This window comes from Struthio camelus, chromosome 23 (genome assembly GCF_040807025.1).
Source record: "Struthio camelus isolate bStrCam1 chromosome 23, bStrCam1.hap1, whole genome shotgun sequence".
Taxonomy (NCBI): Eukaryota; Metazoa; Chordata; class Aves; order Struthioniformes; family Struthionidae; genus Struthio; species Struthio camelus.
The window spans coordinates 8,278,529-8,294,877 of record NC_090964.1 but is presented as its reverse complement, the minus strand read 5'-3'; the positions used below and the strand labels follow the sequence as shown (position 1 = coordinate 8,294,877).

General features: G+C 66.4%; 1 protein-coding gene across 13 annotated transcripts in view; it reads left to right on the top strand.

Moving 5' to 3' along the window:
* Positions 1-16,349, top strand: part of MACF1 (microtubule actin crosslinking factor 1) — a 160,091-nt gene that overhangs the window by 16,669 nt on the left and 127,073 nt on the right. The window contains exon 1 of one of the 13 annotated variants that reach the window (XM_068917703.1): positions 6,005-6,158. The exons of 11 other annotated variants lie outside the window; for them this stretch is intronic. In XM_068917703.1, the coding sequence (XP_068773804.1) occupies positions 6,107-6,158 (52 nt within the window). In that variant the 5' untranslated portion in view covers positions 6,005-6,106. Of the gene's footprint in view, positions 1-6,004; positions 6,159-15,848; positions 16,286-16,349 lie in introns of those variants that run through there. One more of the 13 variants, XM_068917699.1, reaches the window with a different exon arrangement.

Sequence of the window (16,349 nt, the reverse complement as noted above, 5' to 3'; positions counted from 1 at the left end):
CAGTTAGCTCGGGGCTGCTGGCCAGGGCTGCAAGAGGGCACGATTACTTGTTGTTGTTGTTATTTCCGTATGAATGAAATGTAGCTGCCTTTCCAGTTTTCATTTCCTGTTTGATCCCATTTTCCTCCAGTGAGTTCAAAATTGCCTGCCGAAAACCTCGGGGCTGAGGCTGATTGCAACACAAGTCTTAGTCTTACCCGACGACCAAGGGTGGTGGAGTGTTTTTTAACGATGCTGGAGAAGCCTCGTCGGCCTCCCGCGGGTGATGGATGCGGTGCAGGTTTTGCGCCCCAATGGCTTCTCCGTTGGTCATCTCCTCCCACCGCCTTTGCTTGTCCTCTCCCAGCTCCCCATCTGCGTTCCTGCTTGTCCGGAGCTCGAGGAGACCCAGCCTCCTCCCCGGCTGCTCCAGGAGCCTGGTGGGGAGCAAAGTCACAGCATGGTTGGCAGCAGAGCCAGGTCTCCCGAGTCCCGCGCCTGCGCCTCGCTCCTGAGGCTCCCGTTGCCTCTCTCTTTGGGCTGGCTGTTGCTTCTTCCTTGCCGTCGCTGCTGCGGAGCCCCGGAGCTGCTGTCCCCCTCTCTGCTTTGCTCCGAGAGGGAAATTTATGCCGACTTCTAGTGATGTCAATTAAGGGTGCAACTTCTGTCTTTGTTTTTATTAAGACCAGTAAAAGGTCCGTGGTAGATTACAGCCCTCGCAGTTCAGAAGTGCTTTTGCCAGCAGCTTGTTTTTTCCTCGAAGAAACCGTATACAAGGGGCTCCTTTGCCAGGGGAATTTGCATTGACCTTGGGCGGTTTTGCCGCTAGAGCTGTCCTGCTAAAACCGTACGTTCAGGAGGGAGAAGCTCCTCTTGCTGCTGACCAGGGCCAGGCCGTGCTCATCAGCCGTGCCGCTCTCCTCCCAGCGCGCAGCTCCTCCCTCGCGCCGGCCCAGGGCAGGCGTTCCCGCGCCGCGAGCCCGGCCGGCGAGGTCTGCAAAGATGAACGAGCCCCAGGCCCTGGGCTTGTTTTTGGTCGTTGCTGCAGGGTTGAGCGTCTTTGCCCTTGATCTGGAAGAAGTCCTTGGCATAGCGTGAACTCCGGGCCTTTCCCGGGAGCAGAGCGCCAGCGATGGCGTGAGGGTCGCTGAGAGCGGGGAAGGGATAGCGCGTTCCCGTAGCACGTTTCCCACGCATGGCGGGGCTCGTGTGCACGCCGGGGAGTTAAATCCAAGGGGGGCACTGCCCCACGAGCCCCAGGGTGGTGACAGCAACCGCGCAAACGGTTTTGTTGCGAGCGGCTCCAGACGCCGCACGCGGCGATATTTCATCCTCTCCAGCTGTTTCGGATGCTTTTGATTCTTCCTGCAAAGGGCAGTTGTTGAGCTGGGAGGTCTTGGGATTCCTCGGCCGGGCTGACAGCTGGGTGCGCGATAGCGGCCGCGGGCTCCCGCCATCCGCCGTCCCCCCGCGGGCTCTCCCGCCCCGGGGCGCGCAGACGGTCCCCCGCGCGCAGGGCCAGCCGCGGTTTTCGGAGACCAGCTGGAGCGATCCTTCCCAGGCCGGGAATTCCAGGCGTTCCCCTGGCGGAGAGGGAGCCGGGATGCTTATGGATGGGGTCTGGCAGGCGTCGGACCTGCTGCGCCTTAACCCCGTCCTGGAGGAGAGCAAGCGCCCCGCACCTAGCGCAGGGCCCGAGCGCCGCGTGCAGACTGAGGGGTTTCCAGCTGGAAGCGCGAGGGCGGCGTAAAGGACTGGGAGGAATCAGGTTTTCTGTTCTTGCTCCTCTTCCGCGCCGAGGAAGCGGTTGGATGGTGGCCGTCCGCCCGGCAGTCCCAAGCCGCGTGCCTCTGCTCCGGAGAAGCCGGCGTCTCCCCCGGGGCCGTCCCTGGGGCGAGGGAGATGCCGAAGGCTTTTCTCCCCGTCGCGGGGTTCGGTGGAGGGATGGGAGCCCCCAGCTGCCCCGGGAGCGATCCGCGTGAGCCCGGCGGCGCGGCCAAGGGGACGAGCATCTCCATCCCCGCTTTTGGGGCGAGGCAGGGCCGAGCGCTGCCCACGCCGCTGGGGCCGTGCCGGGGGCTGAGCACCGAGCCGCTCGTGCCGCCCCAGCGCGGGAGGGCTCCCGGCGGTCGTTCCCGCGCGTCCCTGACCTACTTTCGCGTTACAATCGCGCGTTTGTGAGCGGGGGCCGGCGGCGAGACGCCAAAGCTCCCTGGAAGTTTAGAGTTACTTTTATCATTCCGGCGGTACAAAGCGGACGCGGTAGCTGGGGTCCGGGAGAAAAGCGAGCCGAGGGCACGGGGCGGCGGGGGGAGCCGGGGCTCGGGCCGGGTCATCGATAACGGCGGCCGCGGCGGCCGCATCGCTCTCCCCTCCCGGGCCGCTGATTGTGGTTTTGCAGGAGCAGGCGTCTGCCGGCCTCGTTTGCCGCGTCTGATCTCGCCGCTTTGCCGGCCAGGGGAGGGTGGCAAGGAACGAACCGGGGACGTTCCCCGGCCGGTTTCGCGCCGACGCTGGGTCTCGCTTCCCGTGCCTGTTTGGGCTTTGTTGCCCGCCTCGGCGCGGGGGTGACGGGCGGGAAGGTGGCCTCCGCGGGACGCTTCGCTTGCTTCCCGGGGGACGTTAGCAGGTGGATCCTGCCGGAGAGGACGTCCCCGGAGCCGGGCCCGGGCTCCCCAGCGTGTCCCCGGGGCGTCGCGCCCCTGCTTCCCGCCTCGCGCCGCGGGGCCGCTTCTCCTTCCCTCCCCGCCGCGGCGGCAGCCCCTTTGTCAGCCAGAAGTCGGTTTTTTTCAGAGGAAAATTCCATTGTGCTATTTTTAGTGGTGACAACTTGGCTTCTTGCGATGACTTTGTTTTGCTTCTCGCCCTGCCTGGAGGCGAGCAGGGCCGCGCTCCTGGGAGCAGCAGGCCTTGCGGGGGGCGGCAGCGGTGCCGGGGGCCGCTGGGTTTTTCCAAGCCAGGTATAGGGCAGATGAAGCCCTTCTGGCCGCGGGTATAAATTTTCGGCGCGGCCCGTCCGTGGCTGTTCTGCGTGGCCGCTCCCGAGCGATCGGATCCGCTCCCTCTCAGCGGGATGAATTAATTTCCTCCCGCGCTGCTGCAGATCGATAAATCCAGCCGGGGGTCGGGGCTCCGTGCAGCAGGTCCTAGACATCCGCGTCGCCCGGAGGCCGGGCCGCGGAGGGGAGCGTGCCGCCCGCGCCGGGCTGCGCCTGCCCCGTTTCCGTCCCCGGGGTTGCTCTGTCCTTCCCCCTTCTCCTGGGACTGCGCAGTTTGGAAGGAGCTTCAAAACCTTTCGGAGAAACTCGACGAGGCTCCTAGGGTTCAGATATGCCCCCTGTTTTTTCCTGCGGGCCAGGGGGCCTTTCTGGTTATCGCCGACCCCTGGAAGATGCTTCCTCCTGCCCCGCCGAGGAGGCGCTGGGAGGAATTCACTTGGGGGTGCGAGTGTTCACTCGCAGGCGAGGAAACACAAAACGCTGCCTGCTCCTGCGGCTTTGGTGGCTCTTGCCCCGTCCTCGGCCCTGGGCGCGCGTCCACCTCCGGCATCTCTGGAGGTGGTTACTGGGATGCGACGGGAGACTGTGCGCTTGGCGCCTTTGGCCAGTGTGGTCCGGTCCCCGACACAACGGGCCGCTGAGACGCCTGCCCAGAGCTTCCCCGCCGTCCGCGGGGTCCGAACAGCCCCGCTGCGCAGCGCCGGGCCGGCGGGACCACGGGTGACCCGCAGAGCGACGCGCGCCCCAGCGAAACGCCTGTGTCCAAAGGGAAAGGTCCAGGGCACGGCGAGCTGCTCGCCGAGGACCGTAAAAATCCGGCTAGCAGTGAGGTCAGGAGCCCGTCGGGGGTTTTTCCCTTCTTTCTGTCACCTTCTGCAGCCGCGTCCTAGAGATGGGCCTCTCCCGTCTTCTCCTTTTGGAGCTGGAGGGATCAGGTAATTCAAGCCCGGGGCACCTGCCACCTGCTTCGCTCACCGCCGCCGTTGTCCCCTTAGAGAGCGGCTTTGGCTCTTGGGTTCCTGGGCAAGCAGCTGTCGGGAGCAGCAGTGGCGACTGGCCTTTGGGATTCGTTGCGTTGGAAGAGAAACCGATACGCCTGCGCCTGCCTCCGGAGCGGCGTGCGTCCGTCTCGGAGCGATGCCTCTTCGCCGCCGCCGGCCCGGCCTTCCTCCGAGCGCTCCCAAAAAGCCCTGGGAGAGGAGCCCTGTGCGGGGCCGGCTGCAGGCTCGGGGTGCAGCGTGGAGAAGGGTTTGCTGGTGGGAACGATTCCTGCGCTCGTCCTCGCTGCCAGCAGCGCGTCGTGCACGTGCATGAAGAATAGCGCCGGCTCCTTCGGAGAGGAATGTGTTTGTGCTGTGTCTGTAGCTTTTCGGGAGCCGTTCGCGCTGGCGTGCTCGTAGGAGCGATGCTGCAGTTGCTTCTTCTGTGCTCGGAGATGTCCGGGGGTTTTTTGCCCTCGGAGGTGAGGGGACCCGTGACGAGGTGGGACTCCCTCCTCGTGCAGCGGAGGAGGCCGGGCTCTCGCGCCGCTCGTATCCTGCGTACGGGGAAGAGAGACTGGCAAGAGGGCGTTGAGCCTGCGGTAGCCCAGAGCTCATCTCTGCTGAAGGTATCTGCTGTAACAGCCCTCAGCAGATGGGCAGATCCTTCAGAGAGCCACGCTACGGGTCTTGCTTAATCTGCTGAAGACTTTTTGGAAAGGAGTTAGAGTGAAGTAAGAGGAACGCAGTAAGCCAAGGTGAAGAGCCCATTGCAACACCGCTCCTTCCTGTACCTCGGACCGGCTGGTTACTCCCAGCGCTGGTGGTAACGGTGCTGAACAAGCAGCGACAGCATCACCTCCTGGAGCAGAGCCCGCTCCAGCCAAGCCTGGGAGCGTCGTCTCCCTTGGAGGCGTGCCGGCTCGCGCAGCCCCCGGGACAGCAAGCTCCCTGGCCTTGGGGGTTTTGCTGAAGTTGGCGAGGAACGGCGGCGAGCGATTAGGGTAGTCATCTCTACGGAGAGCGGTGTAGGAGGCTGGAAGAAGGAGCGAGTTTCGGGGAGGAGTGGGAGGCTCTTGAGCGTGGCAGCGCTGTTGCAAGGAGCCGGGGAGCTGGGGCGGGAGCAGGCGCTGGAGGGGAGCGGTGCAGCGGCGTGGGTCCCGCCGGCCCGTTTGCTCCGCGTGGGGCGGCTTCGGCCCCGTCCCCCTGCCCTGCTCCTCGCCGTGGGGCTCCCCAGCCTTGCCTCTTGCTGCACCTGGGCTCCTTGTGATGGCTTGTTTGGCTTCTGGTTACACACATATATATATTTTTTTAATTTGACAGTAATCCCGTTAAATTCCCCACGGAGACGCGTTGCGCTGGAGGGCAGCGACGATCGGGGAACGTGCGGCGCTCGGCCGCGTTCCTCTTGGATCGCTCTGGGCTGCTCTCTCCTGCCAGAAATGCTTTTAAAACAAGTACATCTCCTTGCCGGTTTGGTAACTCTCCCCCCATTTGCGTGGGGGAGCGCAGGTCCCTGCAAGCACGTGGTGAGCAGGGGGGCCTCGGTGCGAGGCAGGGGAGAAACCCGGCTCAGGCGGGTCTCACGTAGCCCGTTTCTCCAGCGCCTCGTAGGACTCTTCTCATGGCTGCTCCTCGGTCGGCGTCCTGGTTTCAGAGGCTCTGGGGTGGCTTTCTTGGGGTCCTGCTGTGAGACCCGTGTGGTCAGTCCACCAACCGCCTTGGCCCCCTTCTCCGGTTTCTTGTCTGTGCCTCTTCGAGCCTGTTGGACGTTTTTCTTCCCCTCCCAGTTCCCTCATCAGTCAAACGTACTCCTTGCCCGAAATATCCCCAGGACATACAATCCCTGAAACCTAAAGCGTGGGGCTGGGAGGGGGCGAGGTGCCGGGCAGTGGGAGCCTGCCGGTGGTTCCCAGCTAATTTGCAAAAAGGGGGGTGGCTTGGGCCCTGGGAGGTTTTCAGGCACTTCATCAAATAAGGAAACACAAAAGGCCGCGGTGCGGCCAGGCTCTTCGGGTGACATCACTGCGCAGGGTGGTCAAAGTGCAAGCGTGGTGGGGCGAGCTCGGCGCTGGGGCTCGGCGCCGCTCGCCTTCCCCGCGCTCGCTGCCGCGCCCCGATGCCGCCCGGCTGACCGGCGGCAGGAAAATGAACTCGGAGAAATACAAGAAGTTCCTGGACGGACTCAGCAACCTGAAAGGTACCGGTAGCCCTCCTCCTCGGCGTGGGCGTGCAGAACGGCGGGCGCCGTCGCTCGGCCGAGGGGGCCTTGGAGCTGCGGGCAAGGCGCGCTGCTGGCGGCGGGAGGAGGAAGGGAGCGGGTTCGGGGGCGTCCCGGGTGCTCCTGCGTCTTTCCTCCGCCTCTGCCGTCCATCGGGAGGTCGAGCCCACCGGCGGGGAGCCCGAGCAGCAGCTGGCTGGCTTTCCCTGGAGACAGCCACGGCAGCAAGGAGAGGTCTTGCTTTTTTCATGGTTTTACCGGTTTGTCTTTTTTTTTTTTTTTTGGACTTCTGGCAGCGCGTTGCAGCACAAAGCAATCAGCGTGGCAATGGTTAACCCGGCCCCGCAGGCAGCTCCTGGCTGCGAACGGGCCGTTCGCTCCCCTCTGCTGAAGGGGGTTTGGCTTCCTGGGCTCCTCTCGCCTCTCCCGGGGAGCTGCTTAACCCGATACCTGTCGGGGCTCTGCCCGCTGCCTGGTGGCAGTCGGAGGGATGGGGACAGCAGGGCGGCTCTCCTTGCTCCAGGGCTCTCTGGCAGCAGGAACCATAGGCCGATGCTGGGATTCAGGATGGAGCCGATGGCTTTTCTTCTGGGGCTTTGTTTAGGCTTGGCTCCTCCACCCAAAGCATCTCGCTGCCTGGTTGCATCTCGCTGCCTGGTTGCATCTCGCTCTCTGTTTGGAGCACAGCCAGGTACTTTCCTTGGATGCCTCTTCCCCTGGCAAGTGCTGCCGGCACCGGACGAGACAGCTCTTGGGATGCTCCTTTTGGAGGATGCTCCTTTTGCTCAGGGACTCCCAGGTGGCCTCATCCTGCAGGGGATGTTGCACCAGCCCTCGCCAGGCTCTGGCGGCCGGGGAGGTAGCTGGCCCGTGGACCAGGAGCGCTGAGCGGACCGCTGCGGACAGGTATTGGGATTCGCCTGCTGGAAGGAAGGCGCCGAGGGAGAGGAAAGGAAAGGAAAAGGCACCTGCGATGCTGTTGCCCGTCAGCTGAAAACATTCCTATTAACTTCCCCCTTTCTACAGCACGTCCTCCGTACAGCTGGGCTGCACCAGCTGATCCTGCCCTATAACAAAGGTGAATCAATTCAATGTTTAATTTAGCAGGGAGCCAAGGGAGTTGTCACGGGGAAGGCTGGCCACCTCCCCACCCGCCTCGCGGGCTGCCGCCGGCCTCGAAAGGCGCCTCCGCGCAAGGGTTAACCCGGCCCCGGCCCCTCGCGGGCTGCTCCGGAGCTGACAGCTGCCTGACTTACAGCGGCCGCGAGGAATATAATTCACTTCCTTATGCTGGCGCGGTGTCCATCATAAATTTTTCGGCAGCCTCGCCGCAGCTGGCACCGGGAATCAATGCGAAAGGAGCCTCGCGCCGGGCCGGGGGGCTGCCGAGCGGCGTCTGCGGCGCGGGCAGCAGCCCCGGCCGGGCTACCGCTTCGCTGCGGCCGTGGCCCGAGCTGGTGCACAGCAAGGTCGTGTTGCTGGAGAGGTTCCTCTCCCCCGGCCGCCCCTTCTCCCCCCTCCATCTCTATCCATCTGCCCGGGGAGGCAGAGGCAGCGCGGATATTGGAGCTGGGACCGTTTCATATGTAAATGGCTGCGTGCGTGCAAGCGCGGTCCCCGGCCAGCTGCCAGCGCCGCCGGCCCCGAGCGAAGGCCTGGGAGAGCGTCCCGGCACCCCAGGCGCGACGGGCGCCGCTCGCCGGCGGCCGGGAGCCCCGCGGAGCCGGGGGGGACCCCGCACGGAGCCGCTTTCGCCGCCGGCTCGAGCCGAAGCGGCTGCGCCAGGGGGGCAACTGCTCCTCCGAGCCGACCGCCGTCGCCTCTTCCCCCCCCTCCCCGCCACCAAGTTTTGGAGCGGTGGGTGTAGAGGAAACGGGTTTGTCTGTAATCGCTGTGTTTGCTGCGGAGCTGGAGGTCGTTTTGGGGAGCGGATTAGATAATGTAGGTCACCCAGCCTTTCCTGGAAGCTTCCCGTCCCGGGTTTCGCGGGCCAGCAGGCTGTCACGGCCCCAAGGTGACGAGAGCCTCGGGCTCGGCTCAGGAAACCCCTTTGATTACGAATTTATCGCCGGGTTAATTTTACCCCCGGCATGAGGAAGGATGGTTTCGCTTTCTCGGAAGTTGGTTGTTTACTTGGCAGCCGGATAAAAATCCAGCGTTTTCCCGGCCTTCTCCAGCGCCCTCGGGCTAATCTCCTTGCTTCATCCGACCTTGCCGTCGGCACGTGCTCCCCCCCTCCCCGGGGAGCTGAGCTCCGCTTTTCCCCGCGGCCGGGCATCCTCGAGCGGATCCGGGCGGGCGCGTGGCGGTGCCGCCGGCAGCCGGGCGCGCTGCGGGCCGGCCGGCACGGGGGGGACGGAGCGCTCCGCGCCTGTGACAGCGCCGGGGGGAAAATAAAGCTGAGCTGGGGGGTTTCTGCGGTCAGAAAAGGAAGGTTTTTCCTTCCTTGGGGTGTGGTTTTTTTTTTCCCCCCCCTTCCCCGGTGCTGGGAGGTGCAGGGCTGGCACCGGGAGCGCGGCCCCGTCCGTCCCCGTTTGCTTTGGGCTCGTCACGTGATGGTTTCCCCGAACGGGAGCCCGGGGCAGCGGCCGGGCCGCCAAGGTGGCCGCGCGCGATAAGAGCCGGCGGGCCGAGATCCGCGCTCCCCGCGTCCGCCTTCTGCGAGAGCCGCCTGCCTGGTGCCCCCGGGGGGGAAGTCGCAGCTCTGCCCCCGCCGCCTCCGGGGGCCGCGCGTGATGTTTTTGCTCCGCCAAGGTCCGGCTGAGCCCTCGTGAGAGCATCCCGCGGGCTGGGGCCAGGCGGGAGGGATCCGGCGCCCGTCTCCGGCCCTGCGGGGCCGTGCTGGTGCTTTAACAAAGAAACGTTAGCCACTGGATTATTTCATTTGTTTTTTTAATGGGGATTAAGTTTCTCCGCGGGAGAGCGGGTCTCTAGGGAACGGAGGTTTCAGGCCCCCGGGCCTCCCCCTCCTCCTCCTGGTTTTAATCCCGAATTCCTCTCGGCCGCGGCCGGCTCCAGCGAGAGGAGCCGGCGATGGCACGCCGTTTCGGATGCGTCTCGAGCGCCGCTCGCTGCTCCTCGGCCCCTTCCCGTCCCCCCCGTGCCCGCGGACGACGCGTCCAGGAATTGTTTGCTCCCCTCTGGGAAGCAGCCGCTGTCCAAACAGCGCGGCAGCCGGTTTTGGGGGGGGGCCGCATCCAGCCACCGCAGAGGCGCCGGAGCAGAGCTTGGCTTTTCCTGCTCCCCGTCCCCGCCGCGGTGCCCCGGTTCCCTTCGCCGATCCGGGGGCCGAGACCTCGAGCTCGCGTCCTTCCTCGGAGGGGAACCGTCCGGTCCCTGGCCAGCCTGGCTGCTGCTGCCGCCGCCGCCTCCCGCCCCGTCTCCCATCCGGGCGCTAATCAGGTTTCGCCCTGCTTAGCTTGGGAGAGCTAATGAGATCCCAGCCCAGGGCTGTCTGCCTGCCCTCTATTTATAGGGGAAAACCAGCGGCTCCCTGGCTTGTTTCTCTTTGCTCTTTTTGCAGTGCTGTTTGCAAACAGGCTGTGAGAGGAGAGGGGTCCGGAGGTGGGGGAAAGCCCTTTCGCAGGCAGGAGCGGCCGGCTGCGGAGCGGGGGGCTCCGAAAGGTCGGAGCGAGCCCGTGCACGGCCGAAGCGGGTTGCCCGCGGGGAGCCCCTGTATAAATATTCAGCTGGGCCAATGCACCCCAAACAAAGTGCAGATAGTTCCCGCTAGCCTAACGTTTTCATATTTCCTCCGCTGCCAAGAAGCCTTCGGTCCGCGTTAGAATAACAAGCCTGTTTGTGGAGACACCAGGTCTTTTGTTAGCCGGGAGAAAAGGCGTTTTGATTCAGGCAGCCCCCCCCCCCCTTCCCCGGCTTTCCTGTTTCCTAAGCTGCTGTGAGAAGTGCAAAGATTGGCCTCGAGTGGCCTCCGGCGACGGCGCTTCGAGGGGAGAGGAGAGCGGGCAGCGGCGGGCGTTCGTCTCCAGCCCCAGTCGGGTTTCCCTGCCGGCGGCGGGTGCTGGCACCCTGGCACCTTGCCGGCCGCTCGCGGGAAGGGCTTTGGGTGCTGCAGCCTGCCGGGGCGAGGAGAGGAGCCGAGGGTGGGTATTTTTCCACCGTGGGCTTTGGGGGAGAGGAACCGTTTTTCTCGCCCTTTCTTTACCCCGGGGCTGATTTTTTATTTTTCATCCTCGCGTCGGGCAGGAGCGCTGCCATGGGCGCCGAGCGGGGCTCTCGGGAGCCAGGCCAGAGCAGCGAGGGCTCGGCGCCGCGAAGAGCGCGAGGGGCTGGAGATGGCCGGAGATGGACCCCCCCCCCCCGGCCGCGGGTTGGCAGCTCTCGGCCCGCTGGCCAAAGCCGCGTTGGTTGCCGGAGACGGAGGCCTCCGCCTTGCACAAAGGCTCAGACTTCGCTGCCTCTTTCTGGGAACTTAATTAATTCCCTGTCAGTCCGCGCGGCTCTTGTCTTGGGATGCTGGCGCTGCCCCTTCCTTGTCAGCCTGCTGGGGGTTTTGTTTTCCCCCCCCCCTTCCTCGTCCCCGCCGCCGGCCGGCTCCCGCCTCCTCGCTCCGTCGCTGTGCGTCTTCCCCTTTGACGCCCGTCGCTCCTCTCCAGCCCAGCGCCCAAAAGCCTCCTCGCCCTCCTCCTCCTCCTCCTCGTCCTCCTCCTCCGCTCGCCCGGCGGAAAAGCCGGCTCCCTCCCGGCCCCGCTCTGCCGGGCCCACGAGCAGCCGCGGCCTCGGCGCCTTCCCCGGAGCCGGGGTCCGCCGGCCGCCGGTTTCCTGACGTTGTTCAATGCGTCGGCTCGCTGCCAGCGTCCTCGGAGGGGTGACGAGCGGCAGGAGGGTTCGGGGAAGCGGGAAGCCGATGAAATCATGCCGGAATCGCTGCCTCAGCAAAAACCCGGTGGCCTCCGGGGCCGCGGGGGGGGGACGGGGGGGATGATGGGGATTTGAACACCAGGAACGAAGCGGGGAGATCGCCTAGTCCCGCGCGAGCCGGGCACGCTGGGGAGAGCCGGCGGCGCTGGGAGCCGTCGAGCCCCTTGGGAAGCTGCTGGACGGAGGTCAGCGCGAGGCAGCGGCACCAAGGGCAGGCGGCCGGAGCTCTGCGGGCCGCGGGGGACGAGCTCTCTGCCGCTCTTCCTGGGGAGCGTGGTGTCCTTCTGAGTTATCCCAACGCGTCTCGCGGCCCTGTAGGCTCCCTCCGTCCCAGCTGAGGGGTTTCACGGCCCCTCAGGTCAGTCCGCTGCCGCTTGTGCCACGCGCTGCCGTGCCCGAGGCACCGGCCCAAGGGTTAACGGCGAGCCCGGCTCCTAGGGAATGATTAAGCCGTGACCAGGTGGCGGTTCGGCTCTGCTGTTTGCTTTGCAGGACGAGAACGACTGGGAATAATATTTGTTTCCAGCCTTATCTCAAACCATCTTATCTCTGCCGTCCGCATCCGCGTGCCCTCCTTTTCCAGCAGCCAGGCGATCCTCGGGGTCCTCTGCCGCGAGGCAGCTAACGCCGAGAAACACCTTTGCACCCTTGAGCTCTGCAGGTAGCCGGAGGGAAAGCGTGAAAACGCTGGGGCTCGTTTTGCTCGTTTTCCCCGTGCCGGGCGCTCCCGGCAGAGTCGTCCCGCGCGAGCGCTCGCGTCCGCCTTTCCGCGTCCCTGCTTCCCGGCGCTGCCTGCCTGGCCTGCCGCCGCGCCGTGCTGGGAAGGGAAGTTGTCGCTGACATGTAATTATTATTTTGGTGCCCAGACGTCTGCTGGAAAGAGGAAGACCTCGGCTCCTATCACCAGCGCTTCTCGGAGTGTGCGTTTTTGCCGCTGACGGCCCCGGGGGGGGACCGGGGACGTCGGAGCGCCGGCGTATCCCGACGGCGGGATCGGGATTTGCTTGGCCCAGCAGCCCGTCGCCGGAACGGGCGGCCCCTTTGCAGAGCTGGTTGCGGTTAAATATTCACCTTGCAACGCCCGCTCTGTGCAGCGGCTCGTTCCCGTGGCGGGATCCAGAGGGGTCTTTTTGTCCCATCTTTTGAGACTTTTTGCAGCCTTTGAGTTCAGCAGCGCCGCCAGGGGAAAACGCAGGCTGGATGCGGCCGTGTTGGGCCGGTGGCTGCTTCGTCTCGCTCGGTTTGGGGCTCTCGGGGCGGCTGCTGGGGGTGCGTGTAAGGGGAGGAACTGGGAAGCATCCCTAACCCGCCCGGTGTGCCAAGCGGATGGAGGATCGCGCCTGGAGCCGAGGCAAGGCCCCACCTCGCCCCGCGCGCTGTTGTCGGGCGGTGATGCGTTTCGAGGAAAATAGAGGTTTTTGCCCGCACACGCAGGCGCCGGTGATTCACCTGCGGTCGGAGGCATTTCAAAGGGAACGCGCCGCCGGGGAGAGGCTCGTCCCGAAGGGACGCGCCGGGAGCCGGGCCCTCCTCGGTCCGCCTTATTTTTAATAGCCCAAATCGCGGGAAACGTCATCTTTGTTCTCGCTTTGCTTTCCCAGGGCCCCCCTCGCAGGAAACCCGCAGGTACCCCGGCAGCCCGGGGGCATCGCCTGCCTTCGCTTCGCCCTCCCGCGGCGTGAACTGGCGACCCCGGGGGCCAGGCAGAGGCCTCCCGCTCCGCGCGGGCCTGCCGCTCGCCGGAGCGGAGAGGTGCAGTCATGCAGGAGAGCGGATTACGTTTCGGGGAGGTTTTTTTCATGTGTGCCAGGGAAGATTTCGAGCCCCGGCGCAGGTCACGCGCTCGGCTCCTCCGTCTCTGGGTCAGTGGGTGTGATGCGCCCGGGGCTCCCGCCGCCTCCTTGGGATCAAGGCGCTGAGCTTCAACGCCGAGCGCTCCTCGCCGCTGCGTTGCAGCAGGCTCGTTTCGGGGCAGAGGAGTTTCTTTGTGCTTTAGCTTGGTCCGAACTCTAGAGTCGCCTTTCCCTCCTTGGCAATTGCGAGCCGCTGCCGTAATAACAGGGATTTGCCCTTCAGGCCCTTAAAGCTTCCAGGAAGGAGGAGAAGCAAACAAAAGGAGAAGGAAGCCCGTCAGCAAGCCCTCCGTTATCTCCGGGTTCGGCATCGCAGTCACGAGTTGGCGTGCTCAGCCCCCACGGGGCCGGCCGGCGGCGAGCGCGGGCGGGACCGCGGCTCCCGTCCCGCCGTCTCGCCCCCTCTCCCGGGCCGCGGGGCAGCCGGGAGCCCCGCAGCGGGCTCGGGGCGGCTCGGCTGCTGGCAGTTCTTGCAAAAGGCCCCCGTTTTCCCAGGCTGCCGCCGACCTGGTGTCCGCCGTCCGCTCCGGCGTTTCGACAGTGCCACCTGGCTGCTGCTGCGCCGGGCGGGCTGGCGGCACGGCCGCCCCCCCCCCGGCCCCGCGGCCGCCCCTCGGGCCCCCGCTCGCTCCGCGCCGCTGCCGGCGGCTTCCCCAGTCATATAAGGAGATGGGATGCTGCCGGCCGCCGCCGCGGGAGCACGACGGGGCGGCGTTACTCAGCGGCGAGGCGAAGGGCGAAGACTTGGCCCGAGCCGGGGCTGACTCAGCTCGGGGAGGCCGGGGCCGCTGCCGCCCCCTTCCCGCCCCGCTGCGGGAACCGGGCCCTGCCGGGGCGGCGGGTTGCGTTAGCCGTGCTGCGCGCCGAGTTTCATCGGTGCTCGGGAGCGGGCAGCGGCGCCCCAAAACCCCTTGAGACGCTCCGTAGCGATGCTTTTTACGCCCGTGCAGAGCAGGCGCGGTGTTTTCGGGCCGAGGGGCGATGGCCCCCCCCCGCCCCCCCCGGGATGTGCCCGGCGCGGGGCAGGGCACCGGGGGGGGGCGGGGGGTGCAGGCGCTCCCCACCGTCCCCTCGCCCTGGGGGGGACGCATCTCGCCTCCCCACCCGTTTCCTTTCCAAGCCGAGAGGCGACAGTCGTAATTGCAAAAGCCGCCTTGCACGGAGCTAAAATTAGCTGCTGGTGTTTTGTGTGCGCGCGGCGGCGTTTCCATGGCCGGCGGGGGGGCCGCGGGGCTTTCCGGGGCCCCCGGCCGGCCGCCGCAGCTCCAGCTCCGCGCCGTGCCCGCCAGCCGCCGGCGGCTTGCCGCGGCCCCCTCCGCGGCTGACGGCCGTTATCGGTTTCCTGCAGCAGCGGGCAATAGCTTGAAGCGGCTGATGCCAAACGCAGCCCATTAAAACAAGCGTGGAGGGAGGGGGGGGGGGTGTGACGGTGGAAATGGGGTTAAATTGAGCGGAACGAAGTGCGCCCCGTCCTTTGTCCGCCGCGGCCCTCCCCAGCCCCGTTATTCCCCGGGGTGGTGGTGGTAGGGAGTGGGGGGGGGACGGCCAGGGCAGATGTTTTGCTGCAGGCTGGAAATAAAAGCTAAAGGTTGGGGTGAGGGCTCGGGAACGGACCCGGCGGCCGGCGCACCGGCTCGGGGGGCCGCGCGGCTCCGGGGATTCGCTTCTCTTTGTGTCGCCGGCGCCCTGCGCGCGGGGCTGCTGGCGGCGGATCCCGGCCGCCTCCTCCCTCCTTTGTCCCTTTCCTGTTGTTCTTCTCTTTCCTCCTCCGCCTGATCCGTCTCTCCGTCTCCCGCCGGGTCCCCGGTACCCGGCCGGCGATGCTGCTGTTTTCATCGCGAATCCAGTGTCGGGGCTTTCTGGTGGCGCCCCAGCTGGGGCGACCCCAAAACCTCAGTTTTCCTGAAAAATATAGAAAGAAACAAGCCGTTTATATAGACATATAAAACATAGGAAGAAACAAACCGTTTCTCCAGCCTGAGCACGCATCCAGCCCGGGTCCGGGGCTGGAGCAGCCCGAGGGCGCGTTGCGCTGGGCCGCCCCGCGGGCAGCGAGCGCGGGACGGGACGAGCCCCCGGGGGCGCGGGACGGGCTGGCGGCCGCCTGGGATTAACGGGGAGGGGGAATAGCTCCCGGTTCCCGGGCCTTTCCCCAGCGCGCCCGCAGACTCCTGCCTCGCGGGGCAGGGTTGACTCCGTTTCGCTCGTGGCGTTTTTCGTGGTCGCGAACCCCTACGAGTCTGGTTTTGGGTCTGGGTTCCCCGCTGGATCCGCGGCCCCGGCTCGGCGCGAGATGGGGCCTCAGCTGGGCGGCGGGTGGCAGATTTCCTGCCTAGGGGGTAAAGCGCGTCGTGTTACTCGGAAATGGGGCTTTCCCCCCCCTAAAAAAACGGCTCTTGCCTTCTTGGCAGCCGAGGCGAAACCAGCGGGTGAGCGTCCCGCTCCGTCAGGTGGGAGTTTTTCGGGAGAGGGAGCGAAGCTGCTCGGGGGAAGGAGCCGGAGAAGGGGGCCGGCGCGCACCGAGCGGAAAACCCAGGGTTTTGGCCCGATGCTCTGCGCCCCGCTCGCTGGCGGCCGCGCCGGCCGGGCTTCGTTCTTCGGTGCCCTTCCTTTCCCGGCCGCGGGGTGCCCCGGCGCGCTGCTCGGCCGCCCGCCTCCCCTTCGGAGACCTCGCCGGACCCCCTCAACTTCTTGCAGCGCCCTTTCTCTCTCTCTTTCCCCGGGGGGCGGCGCGGGCCGGGCTGCTGGCCTCGGGTTGGGAGCCGCGCGCGCCGGGGTCTTGGCGTTTTGCGGCCGCGAGGCCTCGCCGGCGGCCCCGAAGTCCCTCCCCGCTTCGGCAGGCCGGAGCCGGCATTCCTGCGGGGCTGGGAATGGAAAGTCAGGAGATGACGTCTCCCCGCGGAGCGGGCGGAGGGGGGGGGTTCGGCCGCGTGAACGCCAAGGCAAGATGTTCGAGTCGGCCTGACGCTCGCTTTCCTCTGCCCGCCGCCGCCCCCCGCTCCGAGCTCCGAAATATCCCCGGCGGCCTGGTCGTGGGGAGCGCACGGTTGGGGGGGGGGGGCCAAACCCGGCCGGCACCGCAGCCGGCCGCAGGCAGCGGTTCGCCCTGCGAGCGGGCAGGAAGTTTGCAAAGTCGCTGCAGGCTCTGCCCCCGGCGTCCCCGCTCCCGGCCCGCCCCGGCGATGCTCGGCGGCCGCCCGGGAGCCGCCGGAGAGAGGGATTCGCGCCGGGCTCCGGCGAGGGGGCTGCAATAACGGCGCTGGGGAGCCATGCCCCTCTCGGAAGGGTCCTATCTGCCGCCGGCCGCTTTCGTCTTGAGCCACGTCCTGGGCATCGCCGGCGTCTTGTACTGGAGGAGCCGGAGCGGAGCAGGTACGGCCGGCCCCGCTCGCCGCCGGCATCGGGTCGCGTGGGCCCTCGGCGCGGCGCTAAGATG